The sequence below is a fragment of the Gobius niger genome (genome assembly GCF_951799975.1).
Source record: "Gobius niger genome assembly, chromosome: 1".
Taxonomy (NCBI): domain Eukaryota; kingdom Metazoa; phylum Chordata; class Actinopteri; order Gobiiformes; family Gobiidae; genus Gobius; species Gobius niger.
In genome coordinates, this window is record NC_136852.1 from 42,891,416 (window position 1) to 42,909,932 (window position 18,517).

General features: G+C 42.9%; 1 protein-coding gene across 4 annotated transcripts in view; it reads left to right on the top strand.

Moving 5' to 3' along the window:
• Positions 1-18,517, top strand: part of LOC306971712 (serine/threonine-protein phosphatase 2B catalytic subunit gamma isoform-like) — a 75,189-nt gene that overhangs the window by 30,529 nt on the left and 26,143 nt on the right. For all 4 annotated transcript variants that reach the window (XM_079568072.1, XM_079568075.1, XM_079568073.1 and 1 more), the window contains 3 exons: positions 1,437-1,634; positions 3,281-3,405; positions 11,756-11,867. In XM_079568072.1, the coding sequence (XP_079424198.1) occupies positions 1,437-1,634; positions 3,281-3,405; positions 11,756-11,867 (435 nt within the window). The remainder of the gene's footprint in view (positions 1-1,436; positions 1,635-3,280; positions 3,406-11,755; positions 11,868-18,517) is intronic.

The following is an 18,517-nucleotide window of genomic DNA, read 5'->3' on the forward strand; positions in this document are numbered from 1 at the left end:
GGGGAGGAGCAAAGTGGTTCAACGGCCCATAAATACATGAATAACGGAGAATGCTAACTTGATGCTACATGTTAGCATCAGGCTAATGCTAACTGTTAGCTAGCGCTTGCTACAACTGCCGTTTTTTTTCACTTCTACTGAACAATCTGTTGCGACAAAATATCCATATGGGCCCGATTTACACTTGATATGAAGTTCATATTCCACCAGAAAATGGTTAAAAAGAGTGGAAAATTGTGTTTCTCTAAAGATTCTATTTTCCCCCTCGGCGAAGCCACGCCCCCTTCTCTGACGATATGCCGTCTGTATCTATCCCGTCAGACCTTGGAAGCTGAGCAGGGAAGGGCCTGGTCGCTCCTTGGATGGGGGACCGTTTGGGAACACCAGGAAGCCTGGCGAATGTTGTGTGAGTGAGTGGTTGGTGGTGGTCGGAGGGGCCGATGGCGCAGACTGGTTGCCTCGCTTCCGTCTGCTGTGGCTGCAATAGTAGCTGAACACCACCAAGTGTGAATGAATAGTGCAATATAAAGCGTCTTTGAGTGTCCAGAAAAGCGCCATTAAAACCAATGCATTATTATTATTATGTGGCCAATACGACTGATGGTACACACACATAGGAATCCCTGTGCCGCAAGAGGAGACTTCAGGCACGGGCCGTGTATGGAGACGTTAGAAAACTTAACAGATCCTGACAAAACAGTAGTGTCATGTAGTTTTCTCTGCTGCCTGCGCTTGCAGCGACAGGTGAGAAAGGAAAGAGGGGAAGGTGCAGAGAGGGAAGACACGTCTGAGCTGAAGTGCGCTACAGCTGCAGGGGCGGAGCAGAAAAAGTCAGGCACTGGGGGAAGGGGGCACCAACTATTATTTTAATGAGCTTCCTTCCTGTTTTTTTTTTTTTTTTTTATCGTTGCAACTTTTGCATTAAAAATATGTTATATTGTTATTCTTTAACAGCATTTCATAACCTAAAACCCCCACAGTGTTTATTTTATTTTATTAAGCTACTCTAGGTATTTCTGACCAAGCGTTAGCATTAGCCTGCTCCCGCTAACTTTAGCATGCTGTTGCTAGCCACGGCATTTTGCGTTGCAATAAAAAAAAAAACATTTGTGGATGTGAAAACTAACTAAAGAGCTAAGCTTCAAAATGATATGCAGCATGCCCACCAACTAGATTTAATTGGTGAAAGTTGTGTTTTATGCGATAAGAGCCAAAATGGGTATCGATTCAGTATCAGATATTTGTAGCCAATATCGATATATATTCCATCTGCCCTGATTTAATTTTTCACTAGGTTTCGCGCTACTATTTATGACTTCCTACTTTCTTGTCTAGTCCTGTCCAGAAAATGTTAGTGCTCGACGATGTGCATTGGATTGAACTGAATTCCTTACCGTTATTTGCAATTCCCAAGCCTATTGTTTGTTTGTCCCCAGCTGTGCCATACCCTCCCCAACACAAGCTGACGGTCAAGGAGCTGTACGAGAATGGGAAGCCCAACGCGGAGATGCTGAGGACCCATCTGGTGAAGGAGGGCCGCGTGGAGGAGGACACGGCTCTGAAGATCATCAACGACGGAGCCAACATCCTGCGGCAGGAGAAGTGCATGCTGGAGGTGGACGCGCCCATCACAGGTACCGCCGATCGGACACTTCAGTTCTGTTGACTGTGGTTATAAGAGATGGGCACACAGAGCTCAAAAAGTGACAAAAAAACACGTAAAACCATACCTAGCTCTTGTCTAGTAGGAGCGCACTTTCAGATCTTGCCTCTCCAGGCTCATTAAAGTGAGAAGCACGTGGGGCGGACAAACACCCAGCTGATCACTGCCAATTACCTGCCTATTGATCTGTCCTGATCAATAGGCAGGTGACGGCAGTGATCAGCTGAGAGTAGGATCGTTCAGACTGAGACTGAGGTGTGAGTTAGGACTTCAAACTCCATAGACTTCGAACTACAAAGGTGTTTACCCACAGGTGAGAGTAGCCGTTAATAGAGGGGAGGGACTGAGCCAAACTAAACCTCCCAGTGGTCTATTTCTTGTCTGCGGGCTGAGGTTAAACTTTAGTGTTGCTGACGAAGCCTTTTGGATGAAGAGGCGAAGCATCCTACAATTCAACGACAGAGTGCAGAAGATGACTCTGCTTTGAAGGTGGACAACTCCTGTACAACTGAGAGCCTACACAGACGATCTGAGAAGTTCTCGTTATTTTCTTCATCAATTTCGATACATGTGAATGATTGTAAAATCGCAATATTTTTCCTCAGAATAATCGTGACTCCATTAATATAATGATTATATCAATGCAGGGCTAAGTAACTCATGCCCCTAGAGGCCATTAGCGCCACTGCAGGTGTTGTAGGATGTTTTTTTACTCATTAATTGTCCGTGAGAGTAAATACTACGCTGACAGAAAAGACAAAGGGAGAGAAGGATATTGTACATCCTATTACACAATGGAGATCATTCTTTTCACTCAAACTTGGCTGTAAATACTGTTTAAGCCTGTTAGCTTCTTCTTCGTGATTCCATTAGTGTGTATTGGTGGCTCCAGGTCAGAGCAGGGAAAGCTGCAAGGGTGGTTTTCTCGCCAGAGACATCAGGGGGAGATGATGTGCAGTGCATCCCATTAACACTATTGCCCCCAGAGGGACTACGGAAAGGATTTATTTAGGTAAACAAATAACCGAGTACTGCTTTAATGAACAATGCCAATTTTTAGCCTTTATTACCCAAAGTTACCTTCTAGTGTGTCTAGTGTGGGTGACACTAAACACCCACTGACCTTGGAAATGTTTGTATGCGAGTCTACCCCGGAACTAATGGGCCTTTTCCACAAGTGCACGCTCAAGCCTCCTCAAAGCACATCTGCTCTGCTTTCAGGCGTCCGGTACCTGTTCCTTCACCTAGTTCCAGAAGGCACCATTGATCGTGTTGGGTTTCCGTGGGGTGTTTCATGAATTTTGCTCAATGTCATTAAAAAACATTCAAATTGATTCTAAATCTCATTAAATCTACTTTTGCATAAAAATACAATTTAGGTGCCTTAAAAAGTTCAGTGATAATAGAAACAATTAGGGCCGAGATTTTTGTAGATTTTCCTTAAATTTTTGCTCAAAATCTGCCCCCTGTGTCCAGTGTCTTTACATTCATCACATTATTCATAGTTATAAATCTTTTGGGGGAAAATGCATAGACCTTCTGGTAATTTTCAGATTCCTAACAGGAGCATGTAGAATGAATGCAGTAACTTGGTAGTCATGATGTTTTGTCTTGCAGTCTGTGGTGATGTGCACGGGCAGTTCTTTGACCTCATGAAGCTGTTTGAAGTGGGAGGCTCTCCCAGTAACACTCGCTACCTGTTCCTCGGAGACTACGTCGATCGAGGATACTTCAGCATCGAGGTGAGTGCGGGAAGCTGGAATGAGTTTGCTGTACTGCCAACTTCCCTGTTTTTCGTAGATGATTGAGAACGCTTCCCCAACTCTCACACAAACTCTCACAATTCAGTTGGGTTTTGTACGTTTCTGGTCAAATCAACAGAACTTTGTGTAAAAAAAGAGCCTATCCTCGTGCAAATATGCTATAAGAATATACACCCCTCTCGCCTCACCTGGTTTTACACCTCACCCTCATTCATCCTCCACACTGCCCTTGTGGTGTGTTTGAAGACAGAAAGGAAATATCAATAATCTTTTGTGCAGCACACATTTATCAGAATAAATAAGATATGTAGCAAAGTAAAAAGTTTAAGACTTGTATCTGCTAAACTGGAACTGTCATATATTTATTTCCCTCAACCCTCGAACGTTATTTGTGTGCACACAGATAACATACGCTACGGCTCATGAGATGATTTACCGTGGCTCCTAATATTCTTATGATTAACCTACTGTGAGCTTTTATAACCGCGGTAATTGTAGAACCGATTAATCTTGACTTCCCTTGTGACGTGTAGCGTCTCATTGATGTAAACTCATAAATGTCTAGTCATGTTTTGGTCCCCAATAAGCTATTTTTAGCTCGTCATCGTACGTCATCATTAAAAAAAGTAGGGACGCACCAATACTGATACCAGTATTGGGTATAAGGTCGATGCCACATGCTTGTTGTACTCATACTCGTACTCATTCATGAGGTCCTGATACCAGAAACCGATACCACTTGACGTGTGGCCGCGATCCTATGGGCTGCAGCTCTCCACTGAGGAGAGAAAATAGCAACAAACTTGAGATTTCTTTAGTGGAAATACAATATTCCACATAGAGCTGACTTTATTACAGACGACACTCCCTAAATCAGAGTCTGTGCTGGATTTAACCAGAGCTAAATGTTGTTAGTGTTGCAGCGTGGAGTCTGCAGTGTTTACAACATACAAGCTAATGTTGCTAAACTAGCCGCTAACTCGCGATTCTTACGTTGTTTTATGCCCAGAGGCTTATTCATCTGGAAAACTAACCCAGCGACTAAAAAGTCCTCAGAAAAGCCAAAATAAAGAAATACAGCATGTCCATATTCAGCCAAAATGAGCAGCAGCAAAACCTTCAAAATGCTGTTGCTGCTGGATAAGTTGCTATAAACACACGAGAAAATCCACACAGAGCTGTGGTAAAGGCGAAGAGAGGCCATGCTGTAATAAGTACCCATCTTAATACTGTTGTTAAATAAAAAATAGATAAATGAATAAAGCACAGGCATTGAGGAGCTTTTGGACATGGGCTATTCTATCTATGATGGACAGTATAATAAAAATGAAAATGATATTGAATGAATTTTTTTTTTTAAAGGGTGCGGGACAAAATTAGCTCGCTGTTTGAAGGTGGTGCGTCTAGTGATGCAATGCGGGGAAGCAACCATTCCGGGCCGGCAAAATGGAGTAGCTGAGGGCGACCATCGTATTCGGCTGCAAAATATTACGATATATAAGTCGATATGTTGGGACACCTCTAGAAACTAGTAGAAAGTCAATGATTTTGATTCTCATTTACTTTGAGATCAATGAAAAGACGTTCAGTTTGGACCGCGCGAGCATTCACATATTGCTGCTACATGACATAGGCCTATGATGGCAAAAGAAATGCAGCTACTACAAGAAAATGAATTGCTCATGCCAGCCACAAATGTCTCCCTCGTTGCTTTACTGCTGATTGAACTCTGCGTCTGAATATCACCTGAAATACGAGCCCCTTGTGCCGCTCCTTGCCTGTCGGGCTTTTACAATCTCCCGGGCTATTCCAGTGACGTCTCCAAAGGGCACATTTCAAACATACATCATCGGAACAGTTAAAAATAAGACGGAGGTTTTCAAATGGCCGCCTGGATTTACAAGTGCTCGGTGTAAAGGTCTGCTCTGGAGCGAATGAGTGAATGAGCTTTGGTCCAGGGTCAAATCGGAGCAGGGACAGGATACAGTGACAAGCGGAACAATGGCGGCACACGAAGGCGAGGCATGGCAACAGTTCTTAAGACGTAAGGGCCATTGATTGACTTTTCTGAGTTTTTAACTGTGGTGTTAATGTTGTTTGCTGCTGAAAAACATGCCTTAAGTTTTTGTTTCATGAACTTGGTATCCCAGTGAAGGAAAAAATAGGAAAAAATAATGATCACAATTCATTCCTGCATAATTGAAATCACAACTATTCCAATGGTTTTTTTTGGTTTTGCAAAACAATGGATTTGATGTATATTTGGGGCGGTAGTGGCTCACATGGGAAAGTGGGTCATCTCATAACAGAAAGGTCTGCAACTTCTGGGGCAATTTCACTCCGTGCATTGTGGTTTATCGCCACAGATGCCCAGTGTCTTGACGCACAGATCCTCCGGCTCAGTGCTGGTGACATTTTTGTTGGGTTTATTCCATAACCCTCAGGATCATCTAAGAAATTCAAAATGGATGGATGGGCCTCATTTTCTAGTTATCCAGAGTGTTGTTGATTTCTGGAGACATTTTTTTTTCTATTTCATGCAGGTCTTATATTTGAAGAGTTTCGTGGTGCTAGGCTACTGCTAGGCTAGTGCATTTCTATGGTATCAGCTAGCCTGCATTAAAAACAGTCTGACACGCTCCACAGTGCACCTGAGGCAAATCACTTATAACACCAGACTAACCATATAAATGTCTGTGTCGATAGAATAATTTTTGGAATATAACTGACCTTGCATCACATGAATGATCGCATTTTGAGGGACTATTTTCTAGCTGATCACTCCTCCGCCGCGTAGCTTGTACAACCACGAAGCTGATGCTGCTCAAGTAGAAGTTCTTCTAAATGCAAAATGGTTAAAATTATTGTATCGACACAGGCATTTATATGGTTAGTCTTAGCTCAGCATTCAACACTATAGTCCCACAGCAGCTAGTACACAAACTGCTCCACCTGGGGATCAACACATCACTTTGCAACTGGACTTTCTGACGGGGAGACCACAGGCTGCACGTGTCGGCGGCAAGTCCTCCAGAACCATCACACTGAACACGGGGCCTCCCCAAGGCTGTGTGCTGAGCCCCCTCCTGTTCACTCTGCTGACTTTGGAGTGCAGCTAATGACTGCACTCCAAAGTACGACTCAAACCTCTTCATCAAGTTTGCAGACGACACAACAGTGGTGGGCTTCATCAGCAACAGAGACGAGTCAAACTACAGGAGTGAGGTGAGCAGTCTGGCCATGTGGTGCACACAGAACAATCTCACTCTAAATGTGGAGAAGACAAAAGAGATCGTTGTGGACTTTCGAAGAGCGCGGGTCCAGCATGCTCCTCTAACAATAAACGGTGCTGCAGTGGAGAGGGTGACCAGCCCTAAGTTCCTGGGTGTGCACATCACAGAGAAGCTCTCCTGGATCATGCACACCACATCACTGGTCAAGAAAAGTAATCAGTCCTAGCCTCCATTTTGTCCAACTTCTACAGAGGAACAATAGAGAGCATCCTGACCAGCTCCATCACTGTGTGGCACAGCGCCAGCACTGCCTCCTGCCGAAGGAGCCTCCAGCGCATCGTGAGAGCAGCGGAGAAGATCCGTGGCGCCCCTCTCCCCTCTATTAAGGAAATGCACTCCACCCGTCTCACCCGCAAAGCCATCAAAATCGCCAGGGACCCTTCGCACCACACACCACACAATAGTCTCTTTTCAAATGTGGACAGCTCTTCTGGAGGAGTTTCCCGACATTCAGGGTACCTCTGCGGGACAGCCACGTAACTTGAAGTGTATGTGATTCCTTTATTTTTAAATGTCACCCTTCTCATGGCGAAGTGTTGTTGTTTTAAGCCCTATTCAAACAGCAGCGCTCCCCTTCGCCTGTGCCTCTGTGTCACATTGCACACGTCCCACCTCTTTGACTGACAGTCCGCTTGCAAAGCCCCGTGCTCCCCGCGTTTCCCAGGCAACGCCAGCCGCCGCCACCGCCTTTTGAAGCAGCGTTTCCGTCGTTGTTTTCTCGAGACGAGCCATTTGCCAAAGTCTGAGCCCCAAAGCGCTTGATGAGACAATTAATTTTAGCATGTTAATTCACATTCTCTTTGATCTGAGAGAGAGAATGGCAGATGGGGGAGGGACTTATTTCCGTACAATACAATACGATCTGCATTTGAGAGAGTCCAGGGCAGAGGGTTAAGTGGTCATTGCTTATCGTTATGGCTCCGCAATATGAATAATCAGTTACTACACAACACCGGGCGTCGAATTTTACAATAACCGTGCCTATGTTGTAAGGTAACATCTTAGTTTTAATGTCAAACTGCAAACTGTGGCCACTGCCCAAATATGTTTCATAAAACTCTAGATAGGACATGACCATAGTAATACTTTGGAACAAATGGCAAATCTGGCGGCCATCTTGTGACTGGCCCTTCTGACCGAGTGCAATGTAATCAAATGGGAAACGCCACTTGTTTCCTTCATACTTTTATCTACTGTATTTTTAGTTTAGTGATAATTGTGACTGACCTTATGTCATATCTGGCAAGAAAATAACTTTCTTTCAAATGTTATTCTTGCTTTATAGGAGGCATAGACTTCATCTACATCTGTTCATGGATTTTCCCCTGTGAAACACGTCAAACAATTATGTTCTATTTATATCAAATATAACATATGTTTCCCACACAAACAGTATTTCTGTACTTGCTAACAGCACATGACTATTGAATATGGGACAGTGATACAGTGAATGGTAACCACTGAGCCCTGGGAATGAATGGATAAAACAATGCTACAGTAATACGGCTAAACAAAATGACTTAAAAGCTAGAAATTCTTTACGAACTGAGACACTTAGAACTACAAGTAGTAAACCAATCACAAACAATGAGTGTATCTTTCATACTGCCATTGAATCAATGAAAATGTTGCCCCTGGTTTTGCAGTGGTTGCTATCAGGTTAGCCTTACCGGCCAGTCACAAGATGGCCGCCACTTTTGCCACGTCAACAAGCATCACGACATAGAGTTTTATTAAATGGCTTTGTCACTGCCTCGTCTTCGTCCGCCATGTTAGTTAACTCTGAAGTCACGTCTGATCTCGAGAGGTTTTGCAAGATTTCTCGTCTGACCTGGGAATGTTCCTGAGCGAAGTCGGTTTGTGTCGTGCAGTGTGTGGCTGCACCGCACACTGTACGACACAAACTTTTAGACCCGTGATTTTTATAGCCATGCGTGGGGTCTCTCAGGTTTGGAAAATCTGCAGATAGTTTTAAAATATCCCGTGTGAACCAGCCTTTATATTTATACTCGCTGTAAACTGGCCTATGATGATCTGAGTTTTACAAAAAAAAATGTCCACCCTAGTCCCTAACCCGTCATTCACTATATGGACCTACACTATAGCAGACCAGTGGTTCCCAACCTTTTTCCTTGAAGTCCCCCTTGCACATGCTGTAGTCGGGGCCCATTCCAAAACTATGGCCACAACAAATTTATCAATAATTGGTATTATTACTTAAAGAGGGGGTATTATGCTTTTTTCAATCACATAGCACCGGTTTATATCGCACTACAATGATGACCAAACCTTCTGTTGTTCTGTAAATGCAGTAAATTAGAATAACTGCCTTGTATAAAATTGCTCTCTCAAAATGGTTGCAGCGAATGTCTTGAAATAGGCCTCTGTCTCTTTAAGAACCTCTATCCTTTCCGACACGCCCCCTCCACACTCTGTCTGTGGCATCAGTGGGGAGGGGGTTCTGCTGAGGAGCAGTGGTTGGTTACTCGGCTGGTGACGAAAACTCGGAGGCGTCTCCAGGAGGTGGGGGCGTTCCTAGGAGGACTCAGGCAAACCTATCCCTAAAATGGCCGCCATCAGAGTTTTTACAGATGACTCAAAAATACGTGAATGTGCCAAGGCAACACTTCAGGCATGTTTTTAATGAGGGAGGGACATAATAACATGATGTAAAGCTTGAAAAAGTCGATTTTGCATAATACCCCCCCTTTAACAGCTCAAGCTAAAGCTAAGCCGCCAACGTTAGCAACTTTTCACTGTAGCAATTTATATATTCAAGTAGTTTATTCATGAAAAATACGCCACACACGATTAAAACTGCTGTTTTCAGTCACTCTTGCTGTGTTGCTGCCGGCTGAGTTCTCCTCCATCTCGCAAAATATATTGTGGTCTATATTTACCGGTCGCTGATGGGACGGTCAAGTGGGGGCCACGCACATTGCCCATTGGCTCTGGAATATATATTTGGTGATGACCTATGGAGCTCTTTTTCACATATATCTACAAAACGGCGATGACATGCCACGAGATAGACCCTGACCGACGTAGTCATTGACGGAGTATGCCACACTTCCGTAGGCCACGCAGTTTGACGGAAAAACGTTCAATTCCACTGGCACCGCCCAACCCAGAAACGGCACTTCATATTGTAAGATGGAAACATAAAATGACAGAAAGCTTGCAATACATTTTTCCTCATATTGATATCAGTAATCTACAGTAAAAGTTTCATATTGATGTCTCTACAGCGTCTCCTTAAATGGCGACTCGCTCCTCCGAATGGCTGATGTGAAAGGTAAATTAGACGGTGCTCCACTCCCGGCTCATTTGCAGAAGGTGTCGAAGCGGCTGCAGAATCCCCCTCGCGCTCGTTCTGCGCTTGTCGCCGCGTGCGTTTGCCGTGACCCCGCGTGACTGCCGTCTATAGCGTCTCGTTCATCCTGATCTGTCTGTTGTTGCCGTGGGAACAACTGCTCTGTATGAAACCCATAGGACGGATGTATTTATAGAAGGGAGCATCCGAATGACACAACGCCATTCGTTTTTTTTCCATCATCACTCGGGCTCATGTATCTAGAAGGGCTGAATGATTATCAAATTCACAAATAATTAACCCCTTAACTCCCACCTGAACCGAGCACATTTTCTCCAGTTTGGCCTTACCCCAGTCCAAAAAGCTTCTGGAAAAAAAGCTGTGAAAATAGCAACAAAACTGAGACGAGAATAATGATGGAAATGTGACAAAAAAGTGAGGAAACAATGACAAAAAAGTGACGAAAAATGTATGAAAAAGTGGCAAAAATGTCACAAAAATGTCACAAGAAATTGACAAAAAATTGACGAAGAAATGACAAAAATGTGACAAAAAAATTACATAAAATATGACAAAAATTTGATAAAAATTTGACAAAAAATGACAAAAATGTGACAAAAAATGACAAAAATCTGTCAAAAAAATTACAAAAAAATTACAAAAAATTGATAAAAAATGTATGAAAAAATGACTGAAATGTGACAGAAAAATGACAAAAAAAGACCAAAATGTGATAAAAATTTGACAAAAAAATTACAAAAAAATTGTAAAAAAATTACAAAAATGTGACAGAAAATTGACGAAAAAATTACAAAAATGTGACAAAAAATGACAAAAAAGTTACAAAAATGAGTTGAATACACAAGAAAAAAATGATGGAAAAAAAATCTGATGACGTGAGGAAAAAGATCCTCTCGGTTCAGGCGGGAGTTAAGAGGTTAAACGTCCAGATTTCCTTCTCTCCTGATAACGCTATGAAATTTTTGTTGGGTCTTCCGTAATGTGGATTGTGGAAGTGTGCTTTTTCTGAAATTTGTAAAAACTTCCTATTAACTGTGTAGCCAAAGTGTTTTAAATAAGAGCAACGTTACTTTGAAATTATTCGACTAAGTAGAAGCAAAAAGCAGCGATTACACAAGCAAGAGTGAGAAACTCGTAGAAACTGTGTGGCGAGGTGCTCACAGTACTTGGTTTTGAAGTTTGCAAGTTTATTTGTAGAGCACAATTCATTCACAAGGCAATTCGAAGTGCTTCACAGTTACATAAAATTACAAGAAGCCGTCAAAATCAATCCATAAAACGTCAACACAACTTGAATTAATTACAGTAAAAAGTAAAGTGTGCAGATAAAATACTTTCAGTGTCACATTTTCTGTTTTCAGCCTGGATTTGAACATTGAGTTGAGGCCTGTGTCACATCCTTAATGGAGTAATGTTTTTCAGATGGTAAAAAAGATGCTGACTGATAACACTGATAACTGATCTTTGTGTCTGTGGGCCAAAAAAAATGATCTCAGTTTGGCCTGAGTTTAGTTAGAGAAAGTTGTTTTGCATCTACAAACCAGAAAGAAAATGCCAGAAATCATATTTTTTATTCCATACGTTTGTCGAACATACAAACATTTTAGTCTAAAACGGCTCTGCTCTTCTCTTTGGTTGAATGTTTGCAGCTTTTTGCGTTTGTGGCATTAGTAAATAGGTGTCTCCCTCTTCTCTGTTGCAGTGCGTGCTCTACCTCTGGTCTCTGAAGATCAACCACCCCACCACTCTGTTCCTGCTGCGGGGGAACCACGAGTGCCGCCACCTCACAGAGTACTTCACCTTCAAACAGGAATGTGAGTCGCAGCCCGCCGCCGCGCACACACACAAGGCTGACAGTCAGGACACGAGGGACTTTTCACAGCGAGAACCAAGTTGAGCTGTTGAGGTTCATGATGATTGGAGCATTATTTTAGTCACTTTGTATCATAAGTTCAGGCAGAAATATTAGAATTATGATTTGAATATAAGCGGCCGAAATGAGTTTCCTTCGCAGGGTGGCTGGGCGCACCCTTCGAGATCGGGTGAGGAGCTCAGTTACCCGGGAGGAGCTCGGAGTAGAGTCGCTGCTCCTTCACGTCGAAAGGAGCAGCTGAGGTGGCTCGGGCATCTGTTCCGGATGCCTCCTGGTCGCCTCCCGCGGGAGGTGTTCCAGGCATGTCCTAATGGGACAAGGCCTCATGGGAGACCCAGGACACGTTGGTGGGACTATGTCTCCGAGCTGGCCTGGTGTCACCTCGGGGTCCCCCCACAACAGCTGGAGGAGGTGTGTGCGGATCGGGAAGTTTGGGCATCTCTGCTGAGACTGCTGCCCCCGCGACCCGGCCCCGGATAAAGCGGAAGAAAATGGAAGGATGATTTGAATTAAGGCAGGTGAAAGCACACGTTTCACGCTGTGGTCGATGAATGTAAAATCATTAGCAAATATAAGATGCCCTAACAAGAAGTTAGCAGCCTGTAGTGTTCACTGGAGCCGGTCAGAGAGATAAAGAAGGAAGGCATAGAGAGAGAGAGGGGGGGGGGGGACGAGTACATCCCCTGATACATCTGCGTCTTTGGTTTAAAAATAAGTTTCCAACTACTTATCAATGAGCAGCAGCTCCATTGGACAAACAGCGCTGTGGGGATGACAAGGAAAGGACATGATTTTTGGAGCCACACTCTAGTTGTCTCTGTGCAACACTGCACAGAGACACTGAACGATGTGGACCGTCAGGTGGGCGCCGTGTATGCTCCAGACGCCTCCGAACGGCAGCGACATCAACGCCCACTGCCTCCTCTTCAGTCCGCCCACTCCTCTCTGCTGCTGCAGCTCCACAAGGAGCTTGAAAAAAGCAGTCGCAGAGCAACGAGTTTTTGAGATGACTATTTAGGTGCAGGTGAGCTGTAAACTCCGGTCACAGGAGATCACTTTGAAGCTAGACACTTCTCTTTCACTATCACAAGGTGGTTGTTTTTTGTTTTGTTTTTTTGAGAGAGGGGCAGAAAAACGTTACGTGGATGAGAGCAATGGAAGCTTTATCGAGTTGTGTTTTTGTGACAACTAACCCCGACAGATTGGGTGTGGAATGTTTCTCAACAATTAGAATAACAATGTGTTTGCTGTGGAGGTCGAGGCTCACACAGAGAATGAGGAATCTGGTGGTTGTTTTAATGTCAGAGTAAAAACAAGACAAAACTTACCCATGCTTATTTTAGGACCTTTTGTCGGAAATGTCCAGGAAGCAACTACTGCAATCACAAATACATATTAGTACTCACAGCGTTAAAAATGTCTGTATTACATACATAGCTGAGTTACACTACTTTGAGTTACTTTTGAATCTTTTTCCCCTTCGTTTTCCCCCATTCTCTCGCGTTTTGTTTGTACGACGTTGGCTACATACATGAAAACTATTTAACTGCACCTGTAGCCTGAGTTACTCAAATTGTGATGACTAATATATTCCTTTATTTTGTTGAAGTAATGTTATATTTCTTAGTTACTGAAAAAAGTTATATTTTTCTGTAACTTTGGTAATACGTTACCCCCAACGCTGTTTTGATCCACGTGTAGCACGAAAGGCTGTGACCGAGATGGCACCGTAATTAGGGCTGGGTACTGTTGTTTTTTTTCTCCGTTACCACTAATTTAACGATACCTAGTTTTCGGTACCGGTGCCTGAACGGTACTTTTTCCGATACCTGTATTATTTTAATTTATTTAAAAATAACCTGGGTATAAAAAAGTGTTGTTCAGGAGAAAATCCTAAAACGGCGCAACAGAAAGCTACACAGGCAGCAGCCTCACCTGTAACTTAATTTTTTGAGCACAATTTCCACTTAAGCAGCAATAAAAAGAGAGAAAGCACATTATTACCTCCTGAGCTGCGGAGATAGACCAGATCCACATAAGGAAATGTTGTTGTTTTTTCAGCTAAACTTTTCTAAACACACTGTGCTGTTCGACAAAGTGAAAGGGCTCCACATGTCAAAGATCTTTACACAGTGAAAGCGCTCACTATGTCACTCATAATTTCCGAAACTTTCCAAAAATGTCTAATCCAGAGTGAGAGCTCACTTTTCCACAAACAGTCTTTGATTTGCTCCTCCACTGCCGTTGGAGTTTAGTAAACAACAGCACGTTAGCTCAGCCTCCGGGTCTGTCGCTAAAGGTAAACAGCCTTTCTTGTTGTCACTGCTATGTTGTGTTTTTCTCTTTGTCTAAGATTCTAGTTTCTTATGTAGTCACTCCTACAGAGACTCCACACTTTACAGGCTTGGACTTAACAATATTTTGTCGTTTTGAAGAGTCATTTATTAATCTCCTTCCCAGTCTGATTCACTGAGTTTGAACCCAAAAAACAAGGCAAAATTTCACTTTTCGAAAGTTTAAAAATCATATCATCAAAATAAAACCATTAATTTAAACATGGCTCAATCCATTATTTACATTTACATGCTGAAAACATACCGTAAATTCTCTAATACTGGCCTGTATTCCATTAGCGGCCGGGTCTCTAACAGAGGCCGGGTTCGCGGCTGGCGGGGCTTTTATTAGAAACTATAGCGGTAGAAATATTCCCCATGTTAGGAATTTGTCTCATACTGGTGTAAAAGAAAACTCACGTGCAGGAAGTAAACAAACGGGAACTCGGGCCGATGGGGACGCTGTGGAGGAGCTGATCCGAGCGTAACTTTGCCACAGATTTTGCCACTTTTCAAACCTTCAGTGACTATTTGTGGAAACAGGGTAAGCAACAAATGTTGTGTGATCCTCCAGGGTTTTAATAAAGTCACCATCGCGTCTTCAAAGCACGTCCAGCTGCTCCGTGTGCAGGTCAGTCCCACGCCTCAAAATAACTCCTCCGATCAGCGCGATTGTGGCCTGGTTCCAATAAAGGCCTGGTCCTAGATGCCCTTGAGTAAATAAAGGCCCAGGCCTATATTAGAGCATTTGCGGTATGCAATTTAACATCTAATATTCAAGACTAGGCCTGGGCGATATTGACAAAAAATCAATATCTCAATATTTTGGGGGACTTCCTCAATAACCGATGCTTTTTTGCAAACCATCAGAATAAATAAAAATAAACTAAATTTTTCCAGAATTTAAATTCCCCTCCATTTCTCCCCCCATTTTTAGCACTTTTCACCACCATTCTTCCCCCTTTCTTGTGCCATTTCTACCCACATTTATTGACATTGGAGATAAACTCGACGTTGTAAAGTGGCATATCTTCCAAACAGTCATTTCAATATTATCTCGTAGGCATTACATATTGGCAATATAATGAAACGTGATACCATGATATATTGCCCACTGCCCATGTCTGTTCATTTCCGTTGTCTCTCTTGTTTCTTGCAGCCTTATGTTGCAGTGACATACATATGAAAGCAGTGACATGATGCACCAATAAACATACAGTCTATATTCAGTACAGTGTCCACCACCTCATTAGCCTTCAGCGTACGGTATCCCTCGGCGTCTGCCAGCTCTGCGACATGTTCAATCGTCGTGGAACAGGTGTGGACGAGATATTAGCATTCAAACTCGGAAACAAAGACCCGCTCGCCGTGCACTCGCCTGAAAACCACTGTGCAGCTGCAAATGGTCGTCTGTCACTGAGCGCCAGAGCCCTCCGCCCACGCGTCGCCGCGGAGAGAGGAGACGAGCGAGCGGCGCTGCCACTTAACGACGACGCTTTAATGCGGAAAATGTGCACCAGGACGGAGATGGATCAGGTAGTAATCACCTGCAGGGTCATTGTTTACGGTGATATAATGAAATCTGTCTTCGTTACCGGCCCAAAAATCCGATCAGGTTCTTAATAGCAAATGAAAAACGGCCATTACTGTCGAAAGAAAAGACTTCGCTGCTGTTTTTCTCGGTAACGCCACCAAAAATGTTGCAATTATTGCTTTGACCGGCCAAACATGCTCAGATCTGACGACACAATGAGCTCAAACCCTTTCCCAGACTATTTATCTGCGTAAAATTCAATCTATAGATACAGACAGCATCCCTGGAATCGCCCATATATGGTCATGTTTGAAAACAGTTAAGGGGGAAAACAATTTAGAAATCTAAACTTTCTCTGATTATTCAAAAACTACTTTAAAGGGACTATACAGAGTTTAAAAATGTTAAAATTATGTATTTTCCGCCCCTACATGTTCCAACCATGTCTTAATGTGTAGAATGAGCCCAGACATATTCACCACAACTGCCTCTAAAATCCTGCACTGTCACTCAAAAAGGTGTTTCTTCGGGTCCAAATTGCCATCATGCACGAACTTAATATAGAAGCTGCAGTTACACGTATGACCTGAGGTGGCAGTAGCGAGTATGAAATGGCTAACTTGCATCTAGCCTCTTTAGCAAATGCAACATACAAATTATGAATATAGTTTTCTACTAAATAAAGATACAAAGACCTGGGTAGGAGCAAAGTGGTTCAACAGCCCATAATTACATTAATACCGGAGAATGCTAGCATGATGCTTCATGTTAGCATCGTGCTGATGCTAGGTAGCGCTAGCTGTGACTACCATTTTTTCGCTTCTACCGAATAATCTGCTGTGAATAAGCATCCCTATGGACCCAATTTAGACTTGACTTTATTTGTATGTGATAAATACGTTTATATTTCACCAGATGGCTGAATGGCTAAAAAGAGGGAAAAATTGTGTTTCCCAAAAGAGTCTGTTTTCCCACTCGGTGAGGCCACGCCCCCTTTTACGACGCGCTGCCGTCTCTATCTATGGGTGCGTCGCGCTAACTGTACAGCATTACTACGGCAACATATTCAGAGCAAACTGCATCTAAAGACCTATTCGCATGGGATTAGAATTACAAAGTGACCTCGGGTAAAAGGTGAGAATCTCCGAGGTCCCCAGGTGATTATAGTCCTGTGCGAGTCGGAGTTTGGAAAGTTTTTAACCTGCGCAATGAAGTCTAAATAAGGGGAACATGGGGCTGTCGATAATATTGTGATATTATCGTGATATTTCATTATCATTATGTTGGTGAAATCTTTCTTGACAAAAGCTAAATTCTGTGTTAAATTAAACCTTGTCAGAATTAAATTTATTGATTCAGATAATACTGTACATTAATGCAAATTAGAGGAGGCCACGTGTTTTTGTTTTGTTCAGAATAACCACGTGGCAGTCGAAGAGAAGTAGCTTTTTGGGGAAACTCGTCGCCTGTTTGTCAAACTGCCGCAGTGCAAAACAGTAACATGTCAGTGCTGACTAATGTTATCAGTTAGGGACTAACACGCTTGGATTTGGATTGAGGGCTGTTCTCGCTAACATTAGCGCTGATTAGCTCTGATAGCCTGACTGGGTGGTGGGTTTGTTTTTTTTGTGACAGTTCTCACACGTGTCAGACAAACTTGCGGCGCTCATTAATGTTGTTCTCTCCGTGATGCGTTCATTTGGTTGAAATCTTTAATGTTCTTCTCACACCGGAGGAGCCGAGTTACACGTTTTGTTTCTTTGTCCTTTTTGCTCCGCCATTAAGTTCACAGAAAGCCCTGTCGCCTTGCAGCGCGCAGTTTTGTTTACACCCCGCATCCCTCCCAAAGCAGCGCTGATCTATAAATGATCTGGATACATGATCTGGATACATGCTCTGATATGGCCCATGTGTTTCTTTTAAAGGGATATTCCAGGATTATTGACAGTGTTGTTGATTTCTGGAGATATATATGTATTTTTAATTCATGCAGTCCTTATATTTGAAGAGTTTAGTGGTGCTAGGCTAGCATATGTTTATGGTAACTAGTAGCCTGCATTAAAAACCTCTCAAAATAATCGTGTAGTCCTCCAAACGTTGCCTGATTTGTAGAAAGCTCCTTTGTGAATTCCACGTGTAGTAATGCCGGCCGCAGGTAAACAAACTACTGTAGATCCGGTAACCGAGCAGATCACTCCGCCGCTGTGTAGCTTAAACCAGGAAGCTGATGCTGCTCAAATACTCAAATAATATATTTTATATACAAAATGGTTATATCTAAAAAAAAATATTCAGTCAACACAGACATTTACATGGGCAGCCTGGTGTTATTAGTGATTTGCCTCAGGTGCACTGAGCTAGGTTCAAACTGTTTTTAATGCAGGCTACTAGTTACCATAGACATGCACTAGCCTAGCACTAGCCTAGCACCACTTAACTCTTCAAAAATAAGGACTGCATGAATTAAGAAAAAAAGAAATCTCCAGATAACTAGGAAATGAGGCCCTATGTCAAAAATCCTGAAATATCCCTTTTAATATAATGATAATAATACTTAGGTTTGTTTATGGCAAAGCTCAGAAACAAACCTGAAGCATTTTATTCATTCATGTTGTCATCATTCAGTGTTGTTTTCTGTCTTATCTCTCTTCTGTGGCACTTTGCTGCCAATCAAAGCTGTTTTCAAAGCTTCATTAAAGTCCAGGGATGGGTCATAATTTTGGA